The sequence below is a fragment of the Alligator mississippiensis genome, chromosome 4, assembly GCF_030867095.1.
Source record: "Alligator mississippiensis isolate rAllMis1 chromosome 4, rAllMis1, whole genome shotgun sequence".
Classification (NCBI taxonomy): Eukaryota; Metazoa; Chordata; order Crocodylia; family Alligatoridae; genus Alligator; species Alligator mississippiensis.
The window spans coordinates 175,192,109-175,207,588 of record NC_081827.1 but is presented as its reverse complement, the minus strand read 5'-3'; the positions used below and the strand labels follow the sequence as shown (position 1 = coordinate 175,207,588).

At 43.5% G+C, this 15,480-nt stretch overlaps 1 protein-coding gene across 1 annotated transcript in view; it reads right to left on the bottom strand.

Annotated features, from left to right (window-relative positions):
* Positions 1-15,480, bottom strand: part of CCNYL1 (cyclin Y like 1) — a 53,566-nt gene that overhangs the window by 25,604 nt on the left and 12,482 nt on the right. Inside the window, exons 2-4 of the mRNA XM_019492162.2 lie at positions 8,313-8,387; positions 3,532-3,566; positions 19-119 (exon numbers count right to left, since the gene is read on the bottom strand). Of these exons, the coding sequence (XP_019347707.2) occupies positions 19-119; positions 3,532-3,566; positions 8,313-8,387 (211 nt within the window). The remainder of the gene's footprint in view (positions 1-18; positions 120-3,531; positions 3,567-8,312; positions 8,388-15,480) is intronic.

The following is a 15,480-nucleotide window of genomic DNA, read 5'->3' as shown; positions in this document are numbered from 1 at the left end:
GATTAGAATGGTACTTACCATTTTATTGTGCTTCTAAGATTAGGCTGGCTGACAGTGCTGTCATCTATAAATATTGTTGAGCATGAGCTATACTTTTTTGTAAGCTGCCCCGGAGAAACCTTAAAAAAAAAAAAAAAATTAACACAGGTAAGAGAAGTGCTTTTACCAGTTTGGATTTTGGGTTTACAACTCCATTCACTCATCCAAAACGTAAACGTATGAAACCGGAGGTATTTGTAAATGAAGGCTCTTGTCATCTAAGCTATCTGTTCAGTCAAATTACTCAAAACACTACCCCATCTGAAAGGACTGCATGTATGTATGAACACAACCAATATTGTGAAATTTTAGTTTTAGACATGAATCAATGAACTTGAGTTTAGCTATTCATTTATTTAGCCACAGCACATACTACAGAAATCTATACCACCCCCGACATTTCCACTCTACTCCCTCCAGTGCACAACCACTACCATGTCCAAAAATTGTGAGCTTTGGTGAGGTGCATACCACTCTCCCCAGCCTCAATCCTTAAGTATGTTCTTATATTTCCTTACCCCAACTGTTTTTTGGCTCCTACTCCTGCCTATTTTTTTCCACCCTTTCTTTTACATGACATCCTAAACTGGAGACACATTTGGGGCATTGAATACCACATCACTTAAAAATTCAGTTTTACATAAAACCTCACTTTAGTCAATGTCCCACATTTTGAATTATTGTGCAAACTGCCTGGAGAACTTAACATTGCCTAGAGCTATAGCTGAAGGCTAAGGAGGAAACCTTAGAGGGAATTTCCCTCTAAGGTTCCCTTCCAAGGAAACCTTAGAGGGAAAAGTCAGGCACAATGAAGGTTTCAACTGATAAATACCATATTTAACTGAATCTAAGACAACTGTGAATTTAAGACTACCCCCCCACTAGATTCTGTAACTGAAAACATAACACATTTGTTATATTTTGCCACATATAAGATCAAATTATCAGAATGTTGTCTTAAATTCATTCCCTGCGCCCCTGGTCACTTGTCCCTCTGCCTGTTGCCCACCAATACTTGCCCCACCCCAAGTGCCTGCCCCCTACCCCTGTCACTTGCCTCACCCCCAGCACCTGTCTGGAGTACAGAGCATATGATGGCTTTAGCCCCAAGCAAGCCAGGGAGCTGCACTGGTAGCAGCTCTGACTGAGGGCAATCATCTGTTGCAGTTCTGGCCTCAGGCTTGAATCAGAACCAGAGCCACAGCAGTTCCCCTGCTTCTGCACATCTCCCCTGCGCTTCCCCAGCTGTGCATCCCCTGGGCCATACTGCCTCTGCTGCATGAGTCACTTCAGCCCCAGCTTGGGACAGGTAGTGGCTCCAACTCTGGAGCTCAGGCTGGGGCTCAAGTTGCAGTAGCTGCCTCCCCTAGGCCAGTACTTGAATCTTAAGATTGAAGGTGTCTCCCCACTTGCTGCCCCCCCTGTTGAACTGAGAAAAAACCCCCTCATTTTGGAATCGAGTAAATATGGTATATGGAAGCTGGATCCTTCCCTCCAGTGCACTAATATATATTTCACTACCTAGGCTGCTTTTAAAAAAGATTTTCCTGAATTTTAATACTAAAAGTTCAGTATTTCCTTTTTTTCTTGGAGAATACCTCAAAAACTGTACCAAACTTCAAAAAAGATGTGGAGAATCATGAAAGGGTCCAGGGAAGGGCCACAAGAATAATTAAGGGCCTGGAGGACAAACTTTATGAGGAACGACTAAGGGATCTGGGACTGTCAGCCTGGGAAGGAGAAGACTGAGTGGGGACTTGGTAGCCATCTATAAGTATGTAAGGGGTGAATATCAGGAGCTAAGAGAAAAACTGTTCACTAGGGCACCCCAGGGGAGGACAAGGAGCAAGGACCATAAACTCTTAGAGGATGGTTTCAGGTTGGATGCAAGGAAGAACTTCTTTATGGTAAAGGGTGACCAGGATCTGGAATAGACTTTGCAAGGAGGTGGTACAGTCCCCAACCTTGGAAGTCTTTAAGAGGACTGGACAGACAGACACCTTGCTGGTATCACTTGATCTCAACAGTACTCCTGTCCAGAGCAGCAGGGTTGGACTCTAAGATCTTTCAAGGTTCCTTCCAGCCTTTAATTTCTTTGTTTCTATGATAAAATCAAGACTCATTTGTTTTTGGTAACATCTACTCAATGCCATATCTCCAGATTTAAAACAGCTCTCTTGGCAAAAGCTAGAATAGCCTTCAGATTTCTCAGCTGATGCTCAGGCAGAGATCCAATTCCAGTTCTTTAGTCCTCCAGTAAAAACAAGCAAGTTGGTTCTTAAACAGGTCTTAGCAGAGAGAATTGACTTTAAATTTCAAAACAAAGATATCTGAAGATACCCTAGGTAAAATGCACGCTGTTACGTTAACAATGTTTCATTTTTAACAGCATGTTTAGACTTGTTGGGCACCAAGTAGTTTTACAAACCCCATTTTTAAAAAACAAACAGTGGGAGTTACTGGGAGGCATCCCCTTGGCCCATTTATCATGCCATTAATTCTCTCATACTGCTGGTGTTGCCAGATGTAAAGTGATATACACTGTTAATTATATTTTTACAGTCAACATGATCCTTGTCTAATGTACAATAATTGCAAGAGCCAAAATGTACAATAGTTCAGGAAGACTCAAAGACCTTTGAAAATAAATATTTTCATAGTCAATCAATTTTCCATCTTTAGAACACCTTAAAATGCTTGTGACATCCCTTGCATGTACAGACTCACTTGGAGGCGTGTTACATGTTAACATGTTTCTGAAGGTAAGCATGCAGCAGCAGGACAGCAATTCTAAAGTGGAATTTGACAGAGATCTTAAAATTTTCAAAAGACAATGAACAATGATTGAAATCAAAAAAGATTTGCTCTTTAGAATTACGCAATCATACACTGAAGGATGAAAAAAATTATAAGTTTGCATATTTGTATGTTTTTATAGTATACAATAATTTCTGCTAGTTGACCACCTCAGCTCCAGTTTTACTTCCTTTTAACAAAAAAAAAAAAAAAATAGCACTTAAGAAAGGCACTTCACTGAAGACTAGTGGTATTAAAAAATGCCTTTATATAGCAACACTAAACAGGAAGCATTTACTGACTACAGTAAATCTCGTCATCAAAACTTTTTAAAATTTACCTGATTTTATTTCTTATTTAGAGTCATTAAGTCGCATTTGTCTCAATCTTCCCCCCTGCAACTGGTTATAATTACCACACTAGATAAGTGCAAAAAAAAGTGTCAATGTTGTGCTTGTGACATTGCTCTGCTCTATCATACCTGCAGGCATAGATCTTTCACATACCAACATGAGAGAGAGGGGTGCAAATTTTAAAGATAGGCAAACTATATATAAAGCAAGGGAACCAATTAGGGAACTTTTGGTTAAAAAGAGGACCCAAAACTACTTTCAATCTCTTTCTAGAACTTAATTGCTTAAGGAACAATGAAATAAGAACAAAGAGCATTTATATTTAATAGTTTGTCTTACTTACATGGTTGATATGATTACTCTTCCTCTTCTCTCGCACTAGAAAGGGAAGAGAGAGAAAGGGACAAAAAAATTCAGATGGGAGGACAAGAAAAATAATAGCTTTATAAAACATAAATGAGTATTTGCAGCTCAGATTCACCTGTAACTAGTAAAGTGTAAATTCAGTTTACAGTAACTCAAAATTGTATTATTCAGTTGCCTCAGTCATATATGAGCTGTAGCACTGAAAATGTTTAGAGCATAATTAAAAACTATTTACAGCCAGAAATTTTTAATAAAAGCTTTACACGTGAGACATTATTCATCTTACATGTAGAATAAAGACACCCTAGGGTCTGAAGCTGAGTAAGTCTTACAACACCTAGTAGCTGGTCTCCATATTTAGATGGAAATACTTGTCAACAAATATTTCTGACACTACCACACTATGGAAGGAAAAGTCACCTAAGTTTTAGATAGACAGAGTAAATAGTTGGCCCATTCCTCAAGAACTTATTGACCTAACTAAAAAAGCAGTCACTTTACAAATGAGTACCTAGATTCTACAATGGTTTTACATTAAGTAGAGGAGAGAATTAAGCTAGATAATTTGACATTCAGGTAAGAGTTTTCCATTAATGTATCTTCTTAATAGCTTGTGTCTTCTTTGAAGGTAAAGAAAAGCTTGGATCTAGACTAAGGGGGGGAAGCAGGGTGGGCTTTCCAAGGTCTGTCAATTAGCACTTTATCTACTGCCCCCTCCATTAACTCTCCTATGATCAATTTCGTTGTACTTTAACCATAACAAATAACTGAAGCACCAAGCTTGATTGACAAACCCACTTACTGCCACAATAGCATGCATCCAAGCTTGTCCAAACTGCAGCATTTCATTTCTACTTATGCCAGATCTGTATTTTATATCCAGGTTAAAAGTCTGTGGCTTGTAACTCTTCCAAGATACCCTACCTACTTAGCTTATTGTAAGCACACTGGTAAGAAATTCCCATGTTCACAGTAGTTTCATCAGCTCAAGTCCTAATTAGGGTTGTTGTTTTTTTTGTTTTTTGTTTGTTTTTTTTACTGTACCTGCATAGCTTCTATTTTAGTTAACAGAAGTGATAACAGTATATTATATTCTCAGTGTTTTGCACAGCAGGACAATGCCTTGCCATATTTAAATTCACTTCACATGTATAGTCTGGTATCAGGTCAAAGAGCCATGTGATTCTGTCATGATACAGATATTTAAAAAGGTGAAGTGCTTTGTTTTACTGAAGATTCAGGGCAGGGGACAAAGCCATCTAGCCAAAGGAGCAAAATTCTGTTCCATCCATGAGCACGATGGCTGGAACCACTGCAGTTTTACCATACTATGCTGGATCAGTCTTAAAAACAGTAAGAAATTAAAAGTCAGCTATTGCGTTGTAGCAGTAAACAGAATTAGGACAGCCAAACAAAGAAGTATTGAAGGTATTTACACACACGGGCTGTGTCCAGATGAGCATGGCTGTGCGGTATGTGGTGCCGCAGATGTGTCTACAGCACCACATACCACACATTCAGCTGTTCTATGCACTGCAAGGGTGGGAGATATTCAGGGGTCAAAAAATCTGTGCAAAATATAAAAAGCAGAGCAGTGCATGCAGGGGCAGCACACAAAACTGTAGCCTGGCTGGCCAGAATCATGCTCTGGCTGCTGGCCAGGCTCCAAGCAGCAGGATCACTGCTGCTGCAGCCTCACAAGGCCCCCAGGACCCCAGGTAACGCTACTGGGACCAACTCAGTGCTGGCCCCAGCCTCCCCTACCCCATCCAGGGTAACATGCTATGCGCCAGAGGGTGCAGGTATTCCCCAGGGACAACTAGCTGTGGCACGAGACATGCCGCTACTATTTGTCCCCAAGGAAACAAACGTCCACACTCATGTGGATGTGGCCCCACAGTTCTAAAGAGAAAATAAATTGCTTAATAACCCAGTCTAGCCACTTTGCTTTTATAATAAAGGTACCTTGTTTCCAAATTTTCAACTTTTGACTTGGAATTGGTAGCTTTCCAAAGTCAGGACTACATTACATCTTCCTACATCTACCAAGTTACTAGCACTTCAAAATTTGTGTCAAAATGACAGTCCTACCAAATAAAAATTCATGGTCTTGATGATAGTATCAACATACTAGTTACTGATTTTACCAAATTCACACAAGGTTTAAGAGTAAAGCAAACCCAGTAAAATCTAGACTGGATCTGCTCTCTCTCCTCATGGAGAAGTCCCATAAAATCTGTTTTAGTGAACAGTTTTAATAATGAACCATATTTAAGCAACACTGCTCCCAGGCAAGACTATCATCTGGTTCAACAGTTTTAACTTAATAACTGCATACTGGCAATCATACTAGTCATGCTCAAACTGCATCAAGTTTAAAAATACAAATTAAAAGTAGGACCCGTTATGGGTCTTAAATTTGCAACTCTAGACTTCATCCAGAGCCCTCAATAGATGTCTAATTCCTCTAGTCCTCTCTTTGTATACTCTTCCACAAATATGACCAACACCTGCCTCTGCTGCCTGGATACTTCCCAAACATCATAAAGTTGACCTGACCAAATTTTACTACTATTCATAGGATTCTGAATTGTGGCACTGAAACTAACAGACTTATCAATTTAACTGTTCTTCAGGAAAGCTATACAGGCAGCAAAAATATTGAAGCTGTCTGTTAATACAAATGGCATTAGTTTTCCTTTATGACATTATGTTTATTACTATAAAAATACAGACACTTTAGACAAAAACATTGAAAACACCTAGTTTTTTAAACTTATTGTTCCACAAATTTACAGAGGAACGATAAAAATATTTCTCTGCTTTTTCAGTTTAATTTGCATATTCATTTAGGGGTGTACCAATAAAGATTTTCTTGGCCAGTACCAATGGCTGATTATTAACCATTCATACCGGTCAATGCTGATTCAACAGCTGATTTACTGGAATGCAGCCTGGCAGCTTCAAGAGCAGCACCCTGCCAGTAAGTCTGTGGGAGGAAAGGAGCATGGTGGGGTAGGGGGGCAGATCGAGGCTGCCACAGTGAGGGAGGAAGTGGGGCAAGGGCAGGGCCAGGGGCTACCCAGCCAGGGCAGGGAATGAGACCCTGGCACCGGAAGTGGGACGGAGCTGCAGGTGGCTCGTGTGGAGGACAAGGGAGTTTGGGGGGGGGGGGTGATCCCTGCCGCTCCACACACCCCCAGGGGATGCATGGGGGGGCATGTACCTCATGAGATATGTGCGCGGGGCAAGCGTGGGCTACAAATAGGCAGGGTGGGTGACAGCAGTGCTGGAAGGGGTAGCTATAGCCCACCCCATATCCACCCCTGCCAGCATTGTTGCTGCCCACCCTGCCCCCATCTGCTTAGAGCCCAGCCCCCCAACCGGGAAGAGGTGGGTGCAGCCCCTGGCCCCGAGCCCACAGCAGGAAGCCCACTCTCACCCCATGCAGAAATCTGGGGAGGGGCACATACTCCAATCATGCCTTTCCGGGAGGTGTGCATAGTTGCAGGAGCTGCCCCATCTACCTGCGGCTCCATCACGCTCCCAGCTCTGGTGTTGTGTTCATTGCCCTGACTGGGCAGCACCTGCCCCTGCTCCACTTCTTCCCTCACCATAGGGACCTCGATCTGCACCCCCGCACCCCTTCTCTCCCCCATGCCCCTTTCCCCCCTTCTCACAGACTTACCAGCTGGAGGCTTCTCTCCAAGCTGCCAGGCTGCATTCCTGGCTGTGTGCATGCTGCAGCTGTGCATATGCATGTGGCATTTATCGGTGACATTACTGGCTACACCGGCCAAAAAAAGCCAATTGCTGATAGGTTCTCCTTTTATTGGTGCCAATCTGATATGTGACTGATATATCAATGCATCTTTATATAAAATGCTATCAAATATTCAGCTTGTTTCATTATTTAACTATACTGTCAGTTCCCAGGCTGGATCTCTCATATAAAAAGTTTTGTTTGCAATTTTTTTTTAAAAGGAAAACTACCCCATTGGTAGAGGAACTCAAGTATGCTGTGTGGGTTGCACACTAACTGTATATGAACAGGGAGAAATTGATGGCTTAGCCCCCCCCCCCCCCCCAAATCATTAGGGACAGCTTCCTACTTAGGAGCAGATTTTTTTTAAGTCTTGGTTATAAAACCACTATGAAAGTAGTTTCATTAAAGATGAAGAACAGTTCAGATTTTACATTCCAAATCTATCTCCACTAACAGAAAGCTAAATCTGTTACCTAAAATTTAAAATTTGTTATAGGTGACTTTTAATAGGGAAGAGTCACAAATAATCAAGAAAGGGATAAGACCATTTTCTCAAGATAGTACTGTGATTATTTAAGAAGTAAATATGCAACTTCTTAATGCCGATTCATTTTATACACAGACTTTTTTGAAGTCGTGGTTATAAAACCACCATCTCCTTCAGCTGGATTAATGTTACCATGAAAAAAAGACAACCCTGCTCTTTCAAACTAGTAGAATCCCAAAACTAATACAAAATATCAGGAAAATCCAATGAAATGGCAAGATGATGTTAAGGTTAAATGACATAAATTGTCATTATGAAATAGTCTGGGTAAAACATTTCTATAAACACCTACAAATTCTTGTGTTAGTAGCCCCTTTTCAAGCAAGCTGAAATACAAAGCAAGTTAAACTTGACGTGTAATTAAAATAGCCTGTTTTTTTCTTCAATATTCTACCATGCTCCTTTCTCCCTTTTCTGAAAGGGGAAAAAAGCTTGTTAACCTTACCATCAGTTTGGGATTTGCTCAGGAAAATTGTGCTTGCTCTGGGATGATCAGATGGATTTGATTCCAAAGCTAAATCTGAAATAGAAAGGACAAAAATACTACTTGAAACTGATAAAGAAAAAAATATACTATGAAGGAAAACATGCAGCTGATTATAGTTGAGGCAAAAAATGAACAAGTTTGTTGAGGCAAAGACAAAGGAGTTTGTTTTGTTGTTCATTTGGGGTTGTTTGTTTGTTTGTTTTTTGGAGGCGGGGGGGGGCAGGGAAGGAGTTGGTAAGAGGAAGCGCAAAAAGCTGAAGGTACCTGATGATACCAGATTTCTTTGGCTGGCACACCATCTATGCCAGTGGCTCACAACCTGTTAGACTCAAGGCATCCTTTGAAAACAGCCAGCTTAGTTTTTACTCTCTCTTTCTCTTTTTTTTTTTTAAACTACAGAAAAACAGAGCAATTCTTCTTCTGCAAGAAACTCAGACCACAACAGGTCAGAATGTTTTTAACACTATGGAGTCCTATGTGAAAACTCTGGTGCATCTTCTAAACCATGCTTGCACACTTAACAGTACTAAAACTGAATGGCACCCCAAAACACCCATGAAAGGATCATGGGAAACCCTGGTTGTGAATCACTGATCTATACCTATTCGACCTGCTTTCTAGGTCACTGCATGGCCTACCACACTATACAGTCTCTCAAGAGAGTTTATATCCATTTAAAACTATTCTGTTCTAGTTTGCTACAACAATGCTCAAGTTGCAGTATAAACGTGTTGACTTCTTATGAGTAGCACTAGTTACTACAGAAGGACCACAACAGTGTTCACAATTCCAGAATCAGTGTGGATAAAATAAATAAACAAACTAAATTATTAAAAAAAAAAAAACCAAAAAAAAAAAACCCACCAGACTGGCAATGGAAGTAGCTTTGTTAAAGATAATCTTTTTTTTTTTTACATTCCAAATCTGTCTGCACCAACAGAAACAGCTGAATTTGTCACCTAAAACTTAGAATTTGCTATAGGTGAATTTTAATAGGAAACAGTCACAAATATTTAAAAGAGGGATAAAACCATTTTCCCAAGATATTACTGTGATTACTTAAGCAGTAAATATGCAACTTATTAATTTTATAAAATTAGTACCATCATCATCTTAACACAAGACATGTCAGCCATGAGCTCAAATCCCGAGAAAAGCTACAGAATGAATAAAGTCAGCTTTAAAATTGGCTCCAGGACAAAAAAAAAAAAGAACCTGAAGAAGTGAAGTGCAAGCCATGAAACGGAACCAGATCTGGAAACATGTTAAGCAACTAACATAGTTTCATAGTAGCTAGGGTCAGGAGGGACCTGAACAGATCATCTAGCCTGACCCCCTGCCACAGGCAGGAATGAATGCTGGGTTCACAAGACCCCAGACAGGTGATCATCCAAACTCCTCTTGAATTTGCCCAAGGTAGGGGTGAGGACCACCTCCCTGGGAAGTCGGTTCCAGATTTTGGCCACCCTAACTGTAAAATATTGCCTTCTGATCTCCAACCTAAACCTATTCTCCATCAGCTTATGGCCATTGTTCCTCGTCACTCCAGGTGGTGCTGGGGAGAAAAAAGCTCTGCCTATTTGCTGTTGATCCCCTGTGATAAGCTTGTAGGCAGCCACCAGGTCCCCCCTCAGCCTCCTCTTGCTGAGGCTGAACAGGTTCAGGTCCTTCAGTCTCTCCTCGTAGGGCCTGTCCTGCTGCCCTCTCACCAAGTGGGTGGCTTTCCTCTGAACCCTCTCCAGGCTGGCCACACGTTTTTTAGGGGCTGCACTACTTCTGGGTTCATAGGGAAACCCGGCTCTGAGAAATCTAATGGGGTTATGGACTGGGGATCTGCACCAGGGGCACCAAAAAGTACCTGCTGAAAATAACACGCACAGATTAAAACGCATTGCTTTGGTGTGATGGGGTACTGACACAGCAGTCTGGTAAGTGTTCAGAGGGGAAAATTTTTACTGGAGTGGTAACAGATCTGCATTCAAACATGGACACTTAGACTGCTCTCTCGCATTCTTATTTTTAATAGAATTCTAAACCTCCCCCCCTGCCCTCCCCTCAAAACATTCCTACACGGAATATTTATCAGTATGCTATCGACAAGTAAATGTCAGGAGTTAAAGTTACTCTGATCTCTTGACACAGTAAATCAAAGCTGACACAAAATAGCTACAACTCACTCTAAGTTCACAGCAGTCACCATAAAATTTGCTAGCACTAAAAGAGTCGTAACCATCACACAGCTATTTCGATCTGGCATCAAGTTTAGAAGAGGAACAGCTGGTCTGAGGGAATCACATTGTAGACATATCAACCCATGCTCCACAGTCTGAGTGAATTAAATCATTTTCTACTACACTCTCTTGCTCAAGCTGGAAAGAAAAATTTCTTGTCTATGTATGTCATTCTGATGAACCCTATTCCTGGATTTATTCTATATGCCACATTTACTTCATGAACTATGTAAAACCAAACTAGAAGTCTGTATAATATAATGTTTCAAGGCAACGTGTTGATGTAGTATCACACCCTCAGATTACAAATACCAACTATCACTAGTAGCCAAGATAATGCATATTATACAGTACTGTGACAGGTTCTCCTATGTCCCCTCCCCTCAATCAACCCCCCTACTTTTTGCCACAATATACGCATTTCTCATAAATTAGTAAGTCAAGCATGCATATTCCTCTTACACATTTCATTCCAAATTCTCAAATGGTACACAACACTGATTTTCATCCTGGACACTGGCCAGCTATTTGGTATTTAAAATAAGTAAATAAATAAATAAATAAAATAATCAGTGGTCTCTCTGTACAACAGCATTGTTTTGACAGCAGTCCAGCAGTACATACAAATTCAAGTCTCATATAATTTTGAGCCCCTGCTATATAAATAGGATACACAAGAGCTATTCTGGGGGTGAGTTCAAGAATCATCTTCTCACCCGATTAGTTTTTAAAAAACAACCCAGTCTATTCATGCAATTAAGTTGTCTCATCTCCCTCTTTTATAGAGTGAACACAGCATCACTCGCGTATGGGGTCAAACTAACAGCTGTATAATGAAGCACCACATTATCCACAGAAGAGGTACAATCAGCATTTGAAGCTAAGAAGGCATTTTACTTTTCACACTTATCTTTCTTGTTTTTATACTTGAAATTTCTAAGAATGTCAGTTTTAGAACTTTACATTTATATTTTGATTGGTTTCTGACATTAACTCCTACCCACTAGAAAACAGGTTAAGATCAATACCTTTCACATGTGATTGTTAGGTGGACTAAAACAGCAAGTAATGTGACTGGCAGTTACTACCAATCTAGGTCTGGAAAAACAGCAACCTAGGAGCAGAAGCACTCTGCCTCATTATTAGCTACCAGATATTCATCATTAGACAGAGACTATACAGCATGCCATAAAAAACTGATGGTCATATGCAGGGATCCTGGTTTTCTCTGATAAAAAACAAAATCACAAATTCTCTGATAAAACCACCCAAATCCATTATTAAAATTAAAAGCCCCCTGCAGCCCCTCACTTGCCCCCAATGCCCCCTGCAGCCCTGCTGGTGCCTCTCACTCACCCCCAAAGCCATCTCAACCCTGCTGGTGCTCATTGCCCCTACAACAGCCCTTCACCCCACTTGTGCCTCTTGCCCCCTCCCACAGCCCCTGCCAGAGGGGGCCCCCAGCTGCCAGGGCCATGAGACCAGGGACCCAAGTCTGCAGCTCCTTGCCCCTAACAGCAGGCAGCTGCGGAGCTGGCTCCCCCACTGCTCTGCCTGTGCAGGTGGGGGCAGGGCTGGCTCCTGGCCTGCCTCCCCCAACCCTGCTGGTGCCCCCCAGCTATGGCCCGCAACCCTGACAGATGGGCCCCCAGGCCCTGCAAGCCCCACTTACCTCAGGCTCCAGGAGCAAAGAGTGAAGCTGAGCCGAGCCTGACTGAGAGCCTCAGGCCCCATCCTTGTCGCCCCCCCGTCCCCCTCCTCCTCCCCACCCCGCAGAGCTGTTTGCAAAAGCAGGGAATCCACAGGTTTCTCTGCTAAAAGGAGAAATCTGCATTTTCTCCTATAAAAAGGGTAAATCTGTGGTTTTCTCTGTTTTCCCATGGGAAATGGAAAACCAGGATCCCTGGTCATAAGCTAACTGTAACAGAATGCCTTTGGTACTTATGCCATAATTGACATTCTAAGAGAAGCAAATTTTTGGTTTGCCCATAACTGTACACTAGCTCAGTGAAAAATTGGATGAAAGGATCAAAGAACAATGCTTTTTTCTTTCCCTTAAATTACGTCAAGTGACATATACTTCCCTATGAATATGAAATATGAATTTTCATTTCTACCTAGGAAAACTTTTACAATCTCTGCTCTCTCTCCTATGCCTGATAAAGGGTGTGCGCGCCCAAAAGCTTGCAAATAATAAAAAAAAAATTGTTTGGAAATATCTAGTTGGTCTAATACAAGATACCACCTGTTCCATGAGCTTTGATTCCTATATGCTTCCCTAGTGTTTCTTTTACTTTTCAGAGATCTTTATTAGCTTTCTTGGAAAAAATGCTTTATGTTTAACTGATGAGGATAATAAATTTGTTTCTCTGATTATTCTGACCTGCTTCATTCTAACATCTCAGCTCAAGGAAGAAAGATGGGGGGAAGGTCAAGCTAATGCTAAAAATGCTGCAAGTCATATGCATAAACATCTTGCTTCTAACTACAAGCAGAACAAACCACCAAGAGACATGTTGTTCTCACCTGGGACAAAATCTGTGCAACAAAAACCTAGTTAAAGTTGTACATGTACCTAGCTTTCTTATCCCAACAACAGTCAAGGTGGCAGCAAGACTACTATAGTTGCATTCCCCCCAAAGTTGCAAATTCTCTGATAAAACCCCCAAAATCCATGCTTAAAATTAAAGCGCCCCCCAGCCCTGCTGGTGCCCCTTACTCTCCCCATACACAGGCACAGATGCACACATGCAGACAGACATACGCACACACCACAGCAAGTAGGGGGGTGTGTGGGGAAGGGGCAGTGCAGGGCAGGTGAAAAGGAAGGGGATGGGGGAGCCAGATTAAGAAGCAGGGGCGGCAGGGAGGGGAGGGAATGCATCTCTGTGCTTGCTCCCAGGAGCAGGGCCAGGGGGGGCCAGGGCAGTGGTGCCCTTCTGTGGGCCACACACACCTGCCTGGCCAAGGGAAAGGGGAGACTCGCACACGGCAACCACCACTGCTGCCATGCTCCACGCTACTTGCACACAGCAAGTGTTGTGGGAAAGTGGCATGGGGCAGCCACCACTGCCGTTGCCACACCTGCACTGCTTTCCTGCAGCCGGCTGCAAGCAAGCGGCACGGGGCATAGCAGTGCCATGGCAGCAGCAGCCGCCACATGTGAGCAGTAGTGCAAGGCAGTGGTGGCACAGCAGCGGTGGTGCCCGTCACCACGCCGTTTGCTCATAGTTGGCTGTGGGCAAGGAGCACAGGGCACGGTAATGGCCACTGCATGCAAGTCCTCCCCCTGGCCGGGAGGGGGGGAGGGGGTGTGTAGCCCGCACAGGGGCACCACTGCCCCCCCCCACCCCCTGGGAACAGGCACAGACCGAGCTGAGGTGGGGGGTGGGGAGAAGCCGTGGTGTTGTGCACCTGGCGTGCCCTCTCCCGATGTTAGGAGCAACAGGGACGTGCCGGGGTAGATGACACTGCTGTGCCCCACTCCATCCCCACCCACCCAGGCTGAGGGAAGGGGAGATGCTGGGGGAAAGCCCCACATGGAGCATCCACTTGGCCGGTGGGTACTCCATGTCTCTCTGCAACACCTCCTTGCTTCCTCAGCCCCCACCCAGCTTCCCATCCAGCCCTGCCCCGCAACCCCCAGTCCCACTTACCTTATAGGCTCCAGGAAGGCAAACGAGCCTGAGGCAAGCCTCTGGTAAGTGTCAGGCCCGCCCTTTCCCCCGCTCTCCCAGCAGGGTTGGGGGTTTCCCGCCCTTTTTGCAATTAGCCCTTGCAGGCTGGAACTCTACCCGCCTGGAGAGCTGTTTGCAAAAGGGGGAAATCTGCAGGTTTCTCTGCTAAGAGGGAAAATCCACATTTTCTCTGATAAAACAGGAAATCTGTGGTTTTCTACGTTTTTCTGTGGGAAACAGAAAACCCAGATCCCCGATGATTAGGGACCCATCCAAATTGCGACTGTGCAGATTTCACAGAAATTGTGAAATTGGGCAATCTCTGTTGTGGGGGGTGGGGGAAGAGAGACTTACTAAGAAATAAAGTGCTGGCTCCCCAGCAGTCCTTCCAGCCACACAGCCCAGCCCAGGGAAGGGTGGAGGGAGGCTGCTGACAAGAAGGCAAAATGGCTGCTGATCCTCACCGCTGACTGGCTGAGAGGGCTGCCTGTCATGCGGCTCTGTCCCTCTCCAATCAGTGGCAAAGGGCATAGTTGTCCAACACAGCCCTCTCTGCTAGTCAGTGGTGGGTGGTGGAGCCACTCCTCAGCCAGCGGTGTGTGTGTGGGGGGGGGGGGGGGAGGAGGGGCAGCCACAATAAGCAAGCCCTGGAAAATGGCAGCCCTGGAAATGGCAGCAGGACCCATGATCTGCCCACAAATTGGGCCAGCTGCCTTGAGTTGGGAAGAGCCCTAGTTATGACGGAAGCTACCACAGAGGATCACTTTTATCTACGCTGCTATATTATTATTCCTCTACAGTGCATGGTAAAACTGGTCAGCCTTAAGAGTTTCACTTTTCCAGTATTCCTGTCATTGTGGCTGGCAGGTACTATAAGCAGGGAGATCAACACAAAAGAGCAAAAAACAGACAGGGGTGGGGGGGAAGCCGTAAGAGTTTAGGAGAAAGAATATTAAGTGGAAAATGCCATGAAAGAAAAGGCTGGCCTGTCTGGAACGCACTGAATTCATTAAATAACCTAGGCTGCTTACAGACATGTGGACACACACACACTGGAGTGCTTTACTTTCAGCTCGGCACAGCCCTGCACCAAGCACAGTGCATGCCCAGAAGAGGCACTGCATTAATCTGACCTGACTTGCCCAACATCTGTATAGCTCACATGCTTCAAAGGGGCTTTTTGGCACTTTTATCTAATAGCCGATTGAATCAGCTATT